We start from the raw sequence: 16,010 nt of genomic DNA, 5'->3' as shown, positions 1-16,010 counted from the left end.
AAGCTCTAGGAGAATTTTGTGATTTCTCGTTTGCTCAAAGACAACAGGAGCGTCTCCCATTCTCTCCTACATTCTCACACATGCACAAGGGTCTGGAGGGGATAGATAAACACAGCGTAGTGTAGCTCTGGGAGAAGAAAGTCCTTCACGCTCTTCTGTGCTTCTGTGGAGCGCTATGTGATGTACTGCCAGGAGAGCCACTGCTAGCAGATTTGGACACAAATGTCAGAGATTTCAGAGCCATATGTACCACACTTCTGTTTCTGAGGGACTCATCCATCTGAGGAACACAATGTATCTTTTTTTTTGTTTTCAGTTTTGCTGAAAATATGAAAAACTTTCAGGTTTAAATGGGGGAGATCACAGATTTTCACCTGTAAAACAAGAGCCATTCAAAGTACTACACCTGATACCAAAAGATGATGTTTTTAAATTCTTGTTTTGTGAAGAAGAATTATAAGAAAATATTCTGAAAAAACAGTTTTATTATTATATATTATAATATGCCTAATAATACGCAAATAATTGACAATTTAATTAAATAACTATACAATTTATAATTATTAAAGTAATATCATATATACCATTAATAAATATATTATTATATATTATTATTTATTAGTATAATATCAATTTTAATATAATTATTAAATCTAATTAATAATTTGGATTATAATATAATATAATTATAATAAATTATGTATCATAATATTTACAATATGTATAATATTTAAAATATTAATATATTAGAAATAAATTAATATTGTATATAAAACATTTAATATTAATTTTACAAAGCAGAATAAAAATAAAATATTAAAAATTCACTGTATGGGGAAAAACAGTTAAAATATTCTTCAAAATATCTTCTTTTGAAAAGAATAATTGATCATTAAATTAATAAATTAATTATCATTAAATCAAGTTAATAATTGAAAATTTATTTTAATAATAAATTGTATTATTCAATTTTAATAATTAAATTATACAATTTATAATTATTAAAGTGATATCATATATATGAAATAAATATAAATATATTATTCATTAATATACTATTCATTTAAGTATGGTTATTAAAATCAAATTAATAATTTGAATTTATTAAATAATATTATAATATTAATGATTATTTATATCAAATAATTAAATTTGTCAAGTAGGAATTGTGTGCGCTCAGAACAAACAAAAAGTTCTCAGGTGCGTAGAACAAAAAGAAGAAAGTTTTAGTCCAAAAGGTAGCTGAATTTGCCCGCACACTACAAAAATTCAAAACAGACCAAAAAGGTCTAATTTTAGGTCAAAATTTATTTTTCATATACAAAAGTGAAAAAGTGACAAAAAAATGTGCATTAAGTGTATTAAAAACAGACCAGAGAGCCATGCTTTTTTTCACTTTTTTATATGAAAAATAAATAAAATTTTGGTTGACCTTTTTGGTCTGTTTTGAATTTTTGTTTTGCATATTTGTCACATTTGTTAAAAGATTCAGATCATCAAACAAATTTTAATATTACACAAAGACAATGCAAGTAAATACAAAATGCAGTTTTTAAATGATGATTTCATTTATTAAAGGAAAAGAGCTGTCCAGACCTGCCTGGCCCTATGTGAAAAATTAATTGCCCCCTCCTATTAAATCATGAAAGAACTGTGATTAACCACATTATTTTAGAAAGCTGAGTTAAATTTCACTAGCCAAACCCAGGCCTGATTACTGCCAGACCTGTTGAATCAAGAAATCACTTAAATAGAACCTGTCTGACAAAGTGAAGCATGTTTAAAGAGCAACACATCATTCCGCAATCTAAAAAAATTCAAGAACAGATGAGAAACAAAATAGTTTACATGTATCAGTCTGGAAAGGGTTATAAAGCCATTTCTAAGGCTTTGGGACTCCAGCAAACCACGGTCAGAGCCATTATCCACAAATGGAGAAAACTTGGAACAGTGGTGAACCTTCCCAAGAGTGGCCGGCCTACCAAAATTACTCCAAGAGCACAAAGACGACTCATCCAGGAGGTCATAAAAGAACCCAGAACAACATCTAAAGAACTGCAGGCCTCACTTGCCTCAATTAAGGTCAGTGTTCATGATTCAACAATAAGAAAGAGACTGGGCAAAAACAGCATCCATGGGAGAGTTCCAGGGCAAAAGCCATTGCTGACCAAAAAGAACACAAAGGCTCGTCTCACATTTGCCTAATAATATCTTGATTATCCCTAAGACTTTTGGGCAAATATTCTGTGGACTGATGAGACAAGAGTTGAACTTTTTGGAAGTTGTGTGTCCCGTTACATCTGGCGTAAAACCAACACAGCATTTCATAAAAAGAACATCATACCAACAGTCAAACATGGTGGTGGTAATGTGATGGTCTGCGGCTGCTTTGCAGCTTCAGAACCTGGATGACTTGGCATAATTGAAGGATCCATGAATTCTGCACTCTATCAGAAAATCCTGAAGGAGAATGTCCGGCCATCAGTTTGTGACCTCAAGCTCAAGCGCACTTGGGTTCTGCAGCAGGACAATGATCCAAAACACACCAGCAAGTCCACCTCTGAATGTCTCAAGAAAAACAAAATTAAGGTTTTGGAGTGGCCTAGTCAAAGTCCAGTCCATTCATGCTTGAAAACCCTCCAATGTGCCTGATTTAAAACAATTCTACAAAGAAGAGTGGGCCAAAATTCCTCCACAGCGATGTGAAAGACTCATTGCCAGTTATCGCAAACGCTTGATTGCAGTTGTTGCTGCAAAGGGTGGTACAACCAGTTATTAGATTTAGGGGGCAATTACTTTTTCACGTAGGGCCAGGCAGGTCTGGACAGCTTTTTTCCCTTAATAAACGAAATCATAATTTCAAAACTGCATTTTGTATTTACTCGGGTTATCTTTGTGTAATATTAAAATTTGTTTGATGATCTCAATCTTTTAAGTGACAAATATGCAAAAAATGTAAAAAAAAAAAAATTATTTTGTTTATTAGTTTATTCTGTTTTGTTTTGTTTTGTCTTGTTTTTACTATATAAAACTCCACAGATTTTTCCTGTGGACAAAACAGTCTTGAAACAGTCTTCAAAATATCTTTTCCGTGTTACAAAAAAGAAAAAGGCATACAGGTTTGGAACGCCATGAGGGTGAGCAAACAATGGCGTCATTTTCATTTTTGGCTAAACTGCCCCTTTATTGTTCACATACTTTCTGAATGTCTCTGAGTTTCCACGGTAACACTAAAGCTGTTTGCATGTGCGTAGGACAGTGTTTTTTTCCACCGTATGTTTTTTGTTTTCTGCTTTTAGCATATAAAAGTGCAACTTTGGTTTCAAACAGCACATGTTCGGTATCTCCTCAGACCTCGGCGGAGTATTAAAGCAACAATAAACACAAACAGAGCTGCTTTCTTTATACGATTAAGATATGAAGATATCAGCTTTGACTTAAGGCATAATGACCGTGTAAACAGTCATTACCTCATTTGGAATTCAGAAAAAGCGGGAAATCTGATTGTTAAAACTCAAGGGTGTTTTTTTGCGCAATGTGAATCTGTAACTGCACAGTAATGTAAAAACATGAGGCAATATATAATAACACACAGTGTTGATTATTGATTATTTCCACGCTGGATACAAACAAACATACCTTATCTGTTACCAGGAGGATTTGAAATCAAATAGATATGTCTGGAAGCTAATATTTTAGGGTGTGTTTATTTGTGCCATATAGGCTTATCCGAATATGAATACGTATTGATACACGTTATTAGCTTTTGGTGTGTGTGTGTAACTGTGTATGGTTTGTTTTCTTCATGTTGGCAAGAGGGAGTGTTTTTCACTGCCAACAAGCCATTCAGAGGCCTGCATGGGTGACAGAGGCGGATTGGCATGGTGACGTGTTATGACAGACGGCCAGCTTTGAGCGAGTGTAGCTGTAAACCAAACACAGACATGCTGACTGCTGTATAAACACAGAGAAAGATAAGAAAGATTGATGATAAATAATATATCTGGAGAGACACACACACATATACACACACTAAGCACATATTTCCATAAATCCCTTTTGTCCAATGTTTGCATTATGCAAAGCAGCTCCATTTAAACAATAGTTGATTGTGCTTAGGGGACATATTTCCTCTCTTCCTGAATGAAGATCTCTGTCTTAGGTAGGTCACATGCATCTATTCCATGTGGTCCTCCTGTTGGCCCCTTTCAGCGTCCTTTGCTAGTCTCTAGGTACTGTATAGCATACTGCTTTCTCTATTTTTGCATCATGAAGAACACATGCTGTGCACAGTATGTGAAGTTTCTGTATGCATGGGAAGCCTGCATAACCTACAACATTTGACAAAATGTGCCAGGATAGAGTTTTCCAGAATACAATATGCTTGACTTGACTTTATATTTAACTACAATACAGGAAGGCAATGACAAATAAACCATAAACGATAGTGACTTTATGCATGTATGTATGCATGTATTTATTTATTTATTTATTTTAAGTGTTTTGACTGCACTGGCAAATCCAAATTTAATAAATCAAGTGATTTAAAAAACAATTATTAAATTTGATTATTAAATTAATATTAAATTAATAATTGTCCATTAAAGTAAATATTTATTTATTATAAATTAATCACAATATTCTAATAAATATATAATATTTAATAAATATTAATATAAATAGAACACACACAAGAAAATATTTGAAATGTTGCCCACATGAAGCAATAATACATAAACCAGAACTTAATTTGATTGATTGATTGATTGATTGATTGATTGATTGGACTGCCTAACATTAGAACATTTTCCATTTGACTAAATCAAATGGGAAAAAAAATAATTAATTAATTAATCATCAATTAAAATGAATTAATGATTCATTACAAAATCTAAATATTTGACTATTAAACATTCATAATTTGATATTTACTTTAAAAATGTAATGTAATAATTAAATAATTATTAACAATTATTAAATTAATATCTAAAATATATAAACCTGTAGTATTTAAATTAACCAATATTTATGTATGATCATCAAAATATATATTTCCTATTATCTATCTTATTTTACAACGCATTGTTTTGGATTTTTTGGCACTTTTATTTAAATAAAAATTGCAATAGTTATGGGAAAATACACAAGCCGGATTTGAGCTCATGGCCACATTGTGTACATAATGTAATAACCACAAGGCCATGGCTCTGACCACATACAATACACAAAAAATGCAGTTATACTGCGTGGCATGCAGTAGCAAGTATGTTAGTATTCTATTCCAAACACACCCTCTTTGGCGCATCTTATACTTTTTCTTATGTGTCTCACGACAGTTGCACGAGGGTCTGGGAGGATACGGAGGCTTTGAAAAGGCTTTAGACAGAGAGATTTGATTTGATATGTTGTGTTGGGACTGGAGAGCTTTATTCATATTGCTCTGTTATAAAATGTGCTTTTCATCAGAAAGACACATGCAGAGACAAGCATGGACGGAATCATCAATAAGGAATTATCGCATTTAATCCTTTGCAACATGCTGTATCTATTTGTCATGAGCACATATTGTGTGGCATTTTTCAAACCAAGATTCTCCTCATCAATATTCTCAAATCTCAAACGTTAATCTCTCACAGTTCCCTTTTGACAGCAATAATGAAAGGATCGGCTGTAGCTCCATCTTATCAGTTATTGCATGTGTAACTCAAGCCCAACAGATGTCTTTGTTAAAATAATGCACAAGTTGTTCACTCCATTACATTTCATGTTGGAACAACATGGGGGTTAGTAAATGATGACTGAATTTTTAAGTCTTGTTCAGAGAATATAAAGTTAAAACATCTGTATATTGTGTGTGTGTGTGTGTGTGTGTGTGTTTTCTTCCAGAGCTTGCAGAGTAAAATGACCACCAGGCGGTGAGAAATGAGCATGTGTTGACTTTCTTCATGAGGGCTGAGAGATGACCATGAACGGCCGCTGGTCCTTCAACACCCTGGCCGTCATCTTTATCCTGCTGTCCACTGCAGGTAAGACCAGATCAAACAGATATTGCTTATTTTCTATGCAGTTTTACATTAGAACACAATCTCAGTTAGGCATGTGCCCTCAGAAGTCATGACTTGGACGTGTTGCAGAATGAGTCATAATTTTAAGGACCTGACCTGGTAGAAACTCTTATTCAACTTTGACTTTCTCACAGTTACTGATGACTGCTTTTGGACTGATTAGTCAACATGAGTCATTTAAGATTGAATACTGGCCTATTTGTTCTTTCTGCCTGGCAAAGTGTGCAGTGATTTGTTAGACAAGCATCAAACACGTGCAGAGGGTAAAGTAATGCCTATGATGTCACTGAAAGCAATTCACGGGCCATCTAGCATGTGCAAAATAAATTGAAATGTCCTAAAAAATTAGATTAGATTATTATTTTTGTTTTATTAAAAAAAAATTATAATAATTTCCATAACCATCCTGGAACAAAAACCTGCAAATGTTTGCAAATCTTAAGACTTAGTACTAGTCATAAAATGATGCTTTCCAGAAATATATATTATTTGTAAATTCATATTTTTGATTAAATAACACTGTCTTTATTATGAAGATTCGATCACATACATGCAAATTTGACGTACAAATGATCTCATCTGTACTGAAAGTCTTTTTTGACTTTTTAATAAACCTCTGGTTCAACAACTTGCATGCAATTTACATTTAACTGAATTCAGTCTGAATCTAATCTACATTTTTTTACTCTTCAACTTAACTCCCAGCAAAACTCACTAAATGGAAATCTTTATGCAAAGCATAAGCCACTACTACTGTTCATCTACTCAATAGAATCTCGCCAAACATTTCATCAAATGGCCCTCAGATGAATTCAATACCTACATCCACATTTCCCGTAAGATAAACAGCCAGTACAAAAGCCTCAAGCCTGATTCTGCCATTATATTAAAGGCCAGGGCGATGACAGATGTGTGTTTGGATCCAGCTCTGAAGACTATGCTGTCGTAACAGGATGTAACAGACGGAGAGGAACTGAATGAGAGAAATATTTGGGGAATACTTATACAAATACCTTTTCATTTTGTAGTCCCGTTCACTCGCTCTGTAATGTTTCAAGACAAGCGGAGATAGATGTACCTCACTCAGGGGGAATTCACTAAGAATGAATTGTTTATTTGCAAATGCTGTTTGTGTTGTTACGCATACATATATACTCCAATTCAATGTTTTTTTTTCAGCAAAAATGCATTAAATTGATAAAAGTGACAGACATTTATAATACTACTTTTTTCTTTCTTTCTTTCTTTTTTTGTTCAAATACATTTCTTTTCAAAGAATCCAGAAAAAAAATACAATTAATATGGTTTCCACAAAAATATTCAGCAGCACAACTGTTTTCAACACTGATAATAAGAAATCTTGAGCACCAAATCAGTATATATATGATTTCTAAAGGATCACGTGATACTGAAAATTCAAAAGACCAAAAAAATCTGAATTGCAAAGACGGGAATAAATGATATTTTAAAATATATTAAAACAGAAAATAGGTATTTTAAATTGTAATATTATTTCACAATATTACTGTTTTTACTGTGATTTATTTATTTATTTACAAATAAAAGCAGCCTTAGTGAGCATGTGAGACTTTCAAAGAATTTCAAATCATACCAACACCATAATTTTGAATAGTCAGCCTAGTATGCATATATATTTGCATAAAAATTGATATTTACATATAAATGTAATTTTGTGGCTGTTTTTGACTGCCAAAAGCAAAGAGAGTTTCTTTATAAACAATTAAATTAAACCAAGAGAAATTCTTCAAAGATTGTAAATGCAATGAAAATATTTTTGTTGTGATTAATAAATTACCATTAAATGCTAATTTATCAAATTTGATGCATACACACACATAAGAGACATTTTTATTATGTTTATTATTACATATTTTGTCTAAAGTTTCAAAGTTTCAATAAACTTCAAGTAAAAAAAATAAAAATAGAAAATGCTAATTACTCAAAATGTCACATTTCAATGCATTTAGCATCTGCTTAAACTGGATTGAGAGTGTTTTTGTGCTGAATTAGTGCACACTGAAGTGGCACGACTGTTTAGTGAATTCACCCCAGGATATTTCAACAGACAAGCGGAGCCAGAAGTATCACACACAGACGTTTGAGATTGTTTATGTAACTCCTGAGCCATATCTCACCCGACACAGAACAGATAAATATCTCAAATGAAGCGAAACCTGTCCCCAAAGTGAGCATGGCAAGAAGCAGAGAACTGAGTTCTTTTTTTTCCACAAACCTAATGGCTGAACATCATGGAGAAATGGCACAGAGCGTCATTCATAAACCATTCTGTTGCCATTCTCCAGTGAGTGCAGACATGTTAATTCTAACATAGACAGAAACACAATTTCCCAAAAGTAACTTGAGGACAAACCCCTTATTCAAACATCTGTGAATATTTAATATTTCTTTCATGGAATGTTCTTTGCAGTCATGTAACTAGTTATAATGAGCGAGAGCTACAGTCCACCATCATTATAAAACACAACCAGGTAGATCTGCTCTCTTTGCCAGAAAACACATGCTGACTCCCTTCATCTGCCAAAACTCCCACAAGAGGGTGAACTTTCACCTTTACGAGTCCACACAGCTCGTGTTTGGCTTCATGAGGCATTCTACCCCATCCAAAATCTGCCGTTCCCTGAGGTTAATAGTCATAAACCTATCCATTTATGGTAACGTCAGTATCCTTAAAACATTTAGTAAACTCTCTTGACTGAGCTCACTTCAATAGGCATGAAAGAGTTCGCTATTCATCTTTGCTTTTCTCTGAGCAAATGTCTTTTGTGCCTTTTGCATGCAGTGAGAGATGTCATGGTGCACTTTTTAGCATTCAGACATATCTCTCGCAGCTGAACTATCTGAAAGAGCAGAAGTCTGAGGAAGAGCACTTGCCAAGCTCAGTGTTAAGTAGGACTGGGAACCGGTTCTATGGTTTAAAAAACACCTGAACAAAATGATTTATGACTTTTGGTTCTGTTTACAGGTTCCTGCATGTGCGTTCTTCCACCAACACGGATAAAACACTGTATTTTTGCACTTGTATAGAACCCAGGAATTCACAAAACATACAGCAGACACAACAGTCTGATTGTTTTTCAGTGAATCAAATACTTATGTCTGAATGGCTACTGAATTAATTTGTCTCACTTACTGAGCGCAAGTCATTAAATCAGTGTCGCTTTTGACTAGTTGTTTATATGACAATGTTTATTTACTGATAACACATTTGAGTTTTATTGCATAAAGGAGTTATTTATACTCTAAAAGTGACTTAATTATTCAATGAACAAATAAACAAGTGAACAATGTTTTTATTAATTTAGGATTAATTAACAGATTGCATTAACACACGTGCTAAATGCTAAAAATGCTAATGCTAAAAAAACGAATCATGGTGTTGCTCTTTGCATGCTAAAATTGCATTAGATTTATTCAAGTTTTGCTATATCTATTTTGTTGAAGACTAAAATATTCTCATCATTTGTCATCAGCCTGCTGAAGGCAGTAAAGATTACATCACTTATTTCCAAATATTTCTTTTACTAACGAGAGTAACACCAATCCAACATTAAGCCTGTTTCCACCTTAGAGTACAATATAAAAATGGTAAAGGTGAGAAAAAGTTACAAAATAATAAATAAAGTGACACTGTGAAACAATAGATCGCAACTAATAGATATAGTCAAATTGCAACATAAAGCCACATTGTGAGACATAAAATCACAATTAAAATGCATTAAAAACCGTAATATTGTGAAATATTATCACAATTTAAATGAGCTGTTTTATATTTTAATAGAGTTTAAAATGTAATTTATTCCTGTGATGACAAAGCTGAATTTTCAGCATCATTACTCCAGTCTTCAGTGTCACGTGATCCTTCAGAAATCATTCCAATATTGATTCGGTGCTCAAGAAACATTTCTTTTTATTATAAATGTTGAAAACCGCTGTGCTGCGTAATATTTTTTGTGAAAACAGTGATTATTTTTTTTCCCAGGATTTTTTGATAAATAGAAAAAATGCGTTCTAACAATAGAAATGTCATTACCGGCACATCAATTTAATGCATCCTTGCTGAATAAAATCATTAATTTCTTTTTATTTTTAATTATCGACCCCAAATTTTTTAACAGTAGCGTACACACCAAAAACAGTTTCTGTGGTAAACTTCGGCCCTCAAAGAGGCAGTCATACATGATATTAAGGCTTGATGTTATGGTTTCAGACCAGTTAGAAAGGTGTTTCTCCGCCTGGACACATCGCACATTCTTTTACATTTCATTCTCACTTTACTTCTGGTGAAATGAGCATGAACCAAGGTGTTGCCTGTCAGAGCTGGAAACCATAGTGGGTGCTGATCATGTGGCGTACCAAAATAAAAACACTTAAATACTCCCGCTGCCACGGTGGAAAAGAAAACGAAAAAAAATCTCCAACAGGTGGTTTTCATTTCACACCCCAAGCTTTTTCTTTTGTTCTTGTTCCCCCTTTCCAAATATGAGAGACCTGCCTTATTGCCTGACTTTTTGCCTATTTGGTTGATGGATACATAGCCTGAGCACTGCCAAATAACTTCCCCTGTAATACTGGGCTCTTTATAGGGTCAAAGGTGGCACTGGAGGGCTCTCTGGCCCACGCTGCTGTCAGCGCTGATTTATTCCGATCATTACCAGGCTCTCTGTATGCCTGCGCACTCACGTAATTGGACGTTTTGGTCATTGGCAAGGGGTCAAATGCGGCAAACATTAAATTGTTTCCTGTGTCATAATATTTTTTGCCTCTCTTATTCAACTTCGATTCACGGCAATTAATATTAAAAGTTCTTGTTTCTATTCCAGTTCTTGCGAGTCTTTTCCAAGCCTGAACCCCTTCTCTGCTCATTCATTGTTGTGATGTGAATCAGAATAATTGCCTTGAAATAACTGGAAAACTTCAAAAAAAAAATAGTCCACCTGAAATGAAAAATTGCTGAAATTGTATTCACTCACAGGTCATCCAAGATGTAGATGAGTGTTTCTTCATCAGAACAGATTTGGAAAAAATGCCCACCAATGGATCCTCTGCAGTGAATGGGTGCCGTCGGAATGAGAGTCCAAACAGCTGATAAAAACATCACAATAATCCACAAGTAATCCACACAATCGATTAAAATCTTGAAGTAAAAAGCTGAAAGAAACGAATACAAGAATTTCATTGTATTAAAATATATGTCCTCTATCCATAATGCTCCTATCTCCAGTGGAAAAAAGTTGTCTCATCTGAATTAGGCGAGACAAATGCACAGATCAGGCACTGTTTACAAGTGGAAACAGTCTAAATTTGTTCTAAACAAATCTGTTGTTGGATTTTGATGTGAGAGGACAACAGGGGATGGAATTTTACACTGGAGGAAATGTTACGTATAGGCCTACTCAGATTTTGTCCAGAAGTGACAGTTTAAAGTTAAAAAGCCTTAATGATGGATTTGTTTCTTACAAACACATTTTTCACATCACAAGACATTATTTGATGGACTGGAGTTGTGTGGATTATTGTGATGCATTTATGAGCTGTTTGGACTCTCATTTTGAGGGCACCCATTCACTGCAGAGGATCCACTGGGGGGGAAGTTAGTTATGTAATGCTAAATTTCTATAAATCTGTTCTGATGAAGAAACTATTTTATTTTATTTTTTAACAGTGCATAAAATCTCAGCAATTTCTTCCACAACAGTACAGACTCTCAGGTGTACAGTTCAGAGCAAGAACGCCTCCGGCACAAATATTAATACACTGTACAAACGGACAGTGAGGTCCATCAAATTCACAGCGATCCAACTCTAGTGTTCCTGTCCATTCCACTTACCAATAGTGCATTCTCAGACAGCTCTCATCTATATGCAAATGACGGCACGGTGCTTTTTTCTTTTCCGTAAAGCTCAATATGAAGCTTTAGAGATGAGCAGGTGCACTTTGAGAGTTGAGTCTATGGACATTGCTGATGAGCACAGAATTTTTCATTGAAAAAAAGAGGAATGGCCAAGATACTTGATCATTCATTAGTCGTGCCATTAGAATGTTTTCTGAGACTCTACGAACTTCATTATCTGAGGAATTACTGGTGCCAAGATTGTTTGACAGTGAGTTAGTTCATTATTTGAGAAGCTGTTCGCTTTGGCGCGAGACGAACATGTTTGTTATGTCACTTATGATATTAAAAACTCTCACTTTTACAGTGCTTATGGTTCTGAAGTTGAAATGTGTCACATGACAGACTTCAGAAAGTCAAAAAGGACGTATTTAATGAATCTGGCAGCGTTTAGCTAGAGCTCTAATTACTGAAGACATGAAAGATCTGCTCCGTAAATCTCTCCCTCTGTTCCACCCCAATAATCTCTATCTTGCACATATCAGAAGTCATTCATCGTACCTTGAATCAGATCACGAGCTGTTTGAAATCACTCAGCTCTATCGACCCATGAAAGACTTGCTTTATTCCCTCATACTGCACTGTTTTATCTCTCTGCAGCTCTCTCTGCGCACTTCAGGGTGTGTGAGCCTTACTCTGACCACAAGGGGCGCTATCACTTTGGTTTCCACTGCCCTCGACTCTCGGACAACAAGACCTACATATTCTGCTGTCACCATAACAACACGGCCTTTAAGTACTGCTGCAACGAAACTGAATTCCAGAGCGTGATGCAGCTCAACCTCACCACCAACTCAGACGGCTTTGCCCACAAGTGAGTAACTGTTTTGCTAGCATGCACTTTTCTTTGTTGGGCTCTGAACCAACTCCCACCATAAGGGCCAACAATTTTTTTCAAATGGTGCACCATCTAAATTTTTCACGAAGAGTTGTCAGCAAAATTATTGAACTGAATTAAATTATTTTTGTTTTGGTAATAAGGAAGGCTGACCAAAAAAACAAACAAAAAAAATAAATTAAATAAATTAATACACAAATAAAAATAAATACATTTCAAATATGCATTTGACAAAAATATGAGAAAAATATTCTAAAATAATAAATCATGTCAGGAGTTTTCACATTTTTTAAATGCTGATACTTGTTTACTTGCATAAAATGTTTATTTATGTATTGTCAACTTATATTAGATGCCATTTGTCATCCTTGAATTAAATGACACTAATGATTTTTAATAGATTAATAAACATATGATTAATGAGAGCTTAATACGCATATTATATTTCAATTTACTTATATTGAGAAAAACAAATGACAACTGAAAGTGATGTATGATTGTAATGCCGTGGCCAAATATTCAAACAAATTAATTTTGAAAATTGAGTATAACTAACTAAATTTAATGAATAGGCATAATAAAATACTGACAGTTTAAACAAAGGATATTTTTGTCAAAAAACAAAATCTGTGAATAAATAAATAGATGCAGTTGCAGAAAAATTACACTGTTTTAAGCATATTCCTCACACTATGAAGTAGTCTCCATCTCCATTTCAAACTCTTCACAGACTTAAACGTGACAAACAACCTCTGATGTTGCTATGGTGCGAAATAATTAGATATTCTCTGAACATTTCTCATTCACACTTTCTCTGCTACTTTTTATTTTATTCATTGGGTGATAAGAGATAAAAGATAGACAGTGTAATCTGCCCTCTGCCCTCAGTGCACACTTCTAAAAATGGGCCTTGATTAATCCTTCCTACATATTCATTCTTAACTGGTCCACCCATCCAAACCCTACCACAGCCAGCCTGTACCCAACCAAAACTTCTTCTGACAGGGTCCTGACCCGTACGCTGTGTTGTGAAAGCCCTCCCTGTGCTTTAATGACCACAGAAGGTTAGCAGTGCCGTTCAGATTTCCCCACAGGCTGTTAAAGTAACGAAGTCTGAAAAATGACTCCCGGTCTCTGGTGCAGTGAGCCAGACCAGAGATCAGCAGAGTGACGCCTTTCTTCTGAATATCATCACGGCTTGTTTATCCCTCCAGCTGACTGAGAGGGAGGTTAGAAAAATGTGACAATCAGATGGACTCGCTTATTTGCGGCAGGCCTGATTTTGTCTGCCGTCCTCAGACATATGCAAACACGGATCAAAATGCATAATGCAGCAGATTCAAATCACATGCATGCAAAAGATACAGAAAGATCTGACAATGCAGGTTCATTTAAAATATTTTTAATTAAATCAGCGGTTTCCAAACTTTTTGATGTCAAAGGCCTGCAAATATCATAACCCAGCTGTGAGGGACCCCTACCTAATATATAAAGACAGCTATTTATTTTTATATATAAAGACCCATTTAAACTGTGTAAGAAAAATATGTGATGATATAAAACAGTTCCAAAATTCAATAATTGTAATTGGCCAAAAAGGTAAGATAAAAGCTCAAAGAAATCAAGTATATTATTAAGTTAAAATTAATTAAAATATACTTTGTATTAAGTATAGAATATGAATATACTAAATCAAGTGAATATCATATTGAAGGATTTTTCACAAAACATATGCAGATATATGCGTGTGTGTGTGTTATAGTTGTAAATAAAGAATATTCAAACATGTTTTACAAGAAAATACTCTTATTTAATTAATAGTTCATATGTTGTTAATATAATATGTACATTACTTTTACTCTAATATATAAATTTTTTTAAAATATTTTGTAAATATTAAGTGACATGAATTCATTTTTTAATCACCTCCTAATCTTGAATATTTTAGCACATCCATGACTAGGAAATGACATGAATGCATTAAAAAAGGATTTGAAAATAGCACAATATCTTGATAAAAACAAAAGTGATGTATGATTGTACTGTTGCCACCTGCGTCAGCAGTTTCCGAAACATCTCTGTTGATGCCTGCTGTGTGTGCAATTTCCTAATCACTATTCCCAAATGAACCACACATTCAGATCAAATTGTCTGTTCCGATAAAGAAAGAATTCCTCTGACATTAAGCCTTCGCAAAAGATCTCCACAGGCTGCAATATCTTGCTCCGTCACAGCCTCAGGTGTATGCATGAAAAACCAAGCCCTGTTGTTTCAGTCAAGCATCTCTGTGAGAAACATGGCAGTACTAATCCAAAACAAATCAATTAATCTTCAGCCCCATGATGGGACGTGAACAATGAAGCAGTGACATAAAGATCAGTCTGTCACCATGCCCTGGACTCAGGTCAAGCATGAAAATGTTATTTCACCGTTCAAGATCAAATTGATTCCTCTATAGAATCCCAAACCACTGGGTAGCTGTGCAAAGTCTGTCCAACCTGCACACTATCCTGCAAAAGCAATCAGAAAGGGCAGTGGAAAGCAATTACAGCACTTTACTTTCACTGCATGGGCACTGACCTCTCTTTTCATTGCACTGGTTGATTTAAATGAGGAGAAAATCAGGCCCATTCTTCCTTGTAATGATATGATTATTCCTGTTTCTTTTTTTCTTTTTGCTTCCTTGTAGAGCATAAGCAACGCCGCTAACTTCCATCATTATCATCCTTTCTTTCGCTTTAGTAACTACACTGCTCTCATCGGCGTGTGGATTTACGGCTTTTTCGTCATGGTCCTCCTGGCTTTGGACTTCCTGTACTATTCGGCTATGAACTACGAGTTGTGCCGGGTCTACCTGGAGAAATGGGGGCTGGGAGGACGGTGGCTCAAACAGGCCAGGAGTCAATGGCACAGTGTGGCTCAGGATGGTGAACACAACATGGGATCAGGCCTGAGTCAGCACCACCATGCGCAGCACAGTTTGAGAGGAGAAGCACAGAGCCCTACACTCTTGACCTTCCAGACCTCAACAGCCTGGTGAGTCAGCCAAAAGGGATAAAGGAGAACTCCCAGATAACCAAACACCCTTATGTTATGTGCAGAGAGTCAATGTAGCAGAACACTAACTGATTTCTGATCTTGACTATTGGTGGAACATATGGAAGTCCGTTTCCTC

At 34.8% G+C, this 16,010-nt stretch overlaps 2 protein-coding genes across 8 annotated transcripts in view; one reads left to right on the top strand and one right to left on the bottom strand.

Annotated features, from left to right (window-relative positions):
• si:dkey-14k9.3 (C2H2-type zinc finger protein) overlaps nucleotides 1–16,010 on the bottom strand; it is a 67,943-nt gene that overhangs the window by 28,326 nt on the left and 23,607 nt on the right. Inside the window, exon 14 of one of the 6 annotated variants that reach the window (XM_058773635.1) lies at nucleotides 5,895–6,020. The exons of the other annotated variants lie outside the window; for them this stretch is intronic. The gene's annotated coding sequence lies outside the window, so the exon portion shown is untranslated. Of the gene's footprint in view, nucleotides 1–5,894; nucleotides 6,021–16,010 lie in introns of those variants that run through there. 6 annotated transcript variants of the gene reach the window in all.
• The window catches only part of shisal1a (shisa like 1a), a 32,696-nt gene that overhangs the window by 5,030 nt on the left and 11,656 nt on the right, over nucleotides 1–16,010 (top strand). Inside the window, exons 2-4 of one of the 2 annotated variants that reach the window (XM_058773647.1) lie at nucleotides 5,887–6,026; nucleotides 12,598–12,811; nucleotides 15,578–15,871. In XM_058773647.1, the coding sequence (XP_058629630.1) occupies nucleotides 5,960–6,026; nucleotides 12,598–12,811; nucleotides 15,578–15,871 (575 nt within the window). In that variant the 5' untranslated portion in view covers nucleotides 5,887–5,959. Of the gene's footprint in view, nucleotides 1–5,886; nucleotides 6,027–12,597; nucleotides 12,812–15,577; nucleotides 15,872–16,010 lie in introns of those variants that run through there. The other variant, XM_058773648.1, reaches the window with a different exon arrangement.

The sequence above is a fragment of the Onychostoma macrolepis genome, chromosome 04, assembly GCF_012432095.1.
Source record: "Onychostoma macrolepis isolate SWU-2019 chromosome 04, ASM1243209v1, whole genome shotgun sequence".
Taxonomy (NCBI): domain Eukaryota; kingdom Metazoa; phylum Chordata; class Actinopteri; order Cypriniformes; family Cyprinidae; genus Onychostoma; species Onychostoma macrolepis.
Note: the sequence above shows the minus strand (reverse complement) of the source record. Positions and strands in the feature narration are given on the sequence as shown.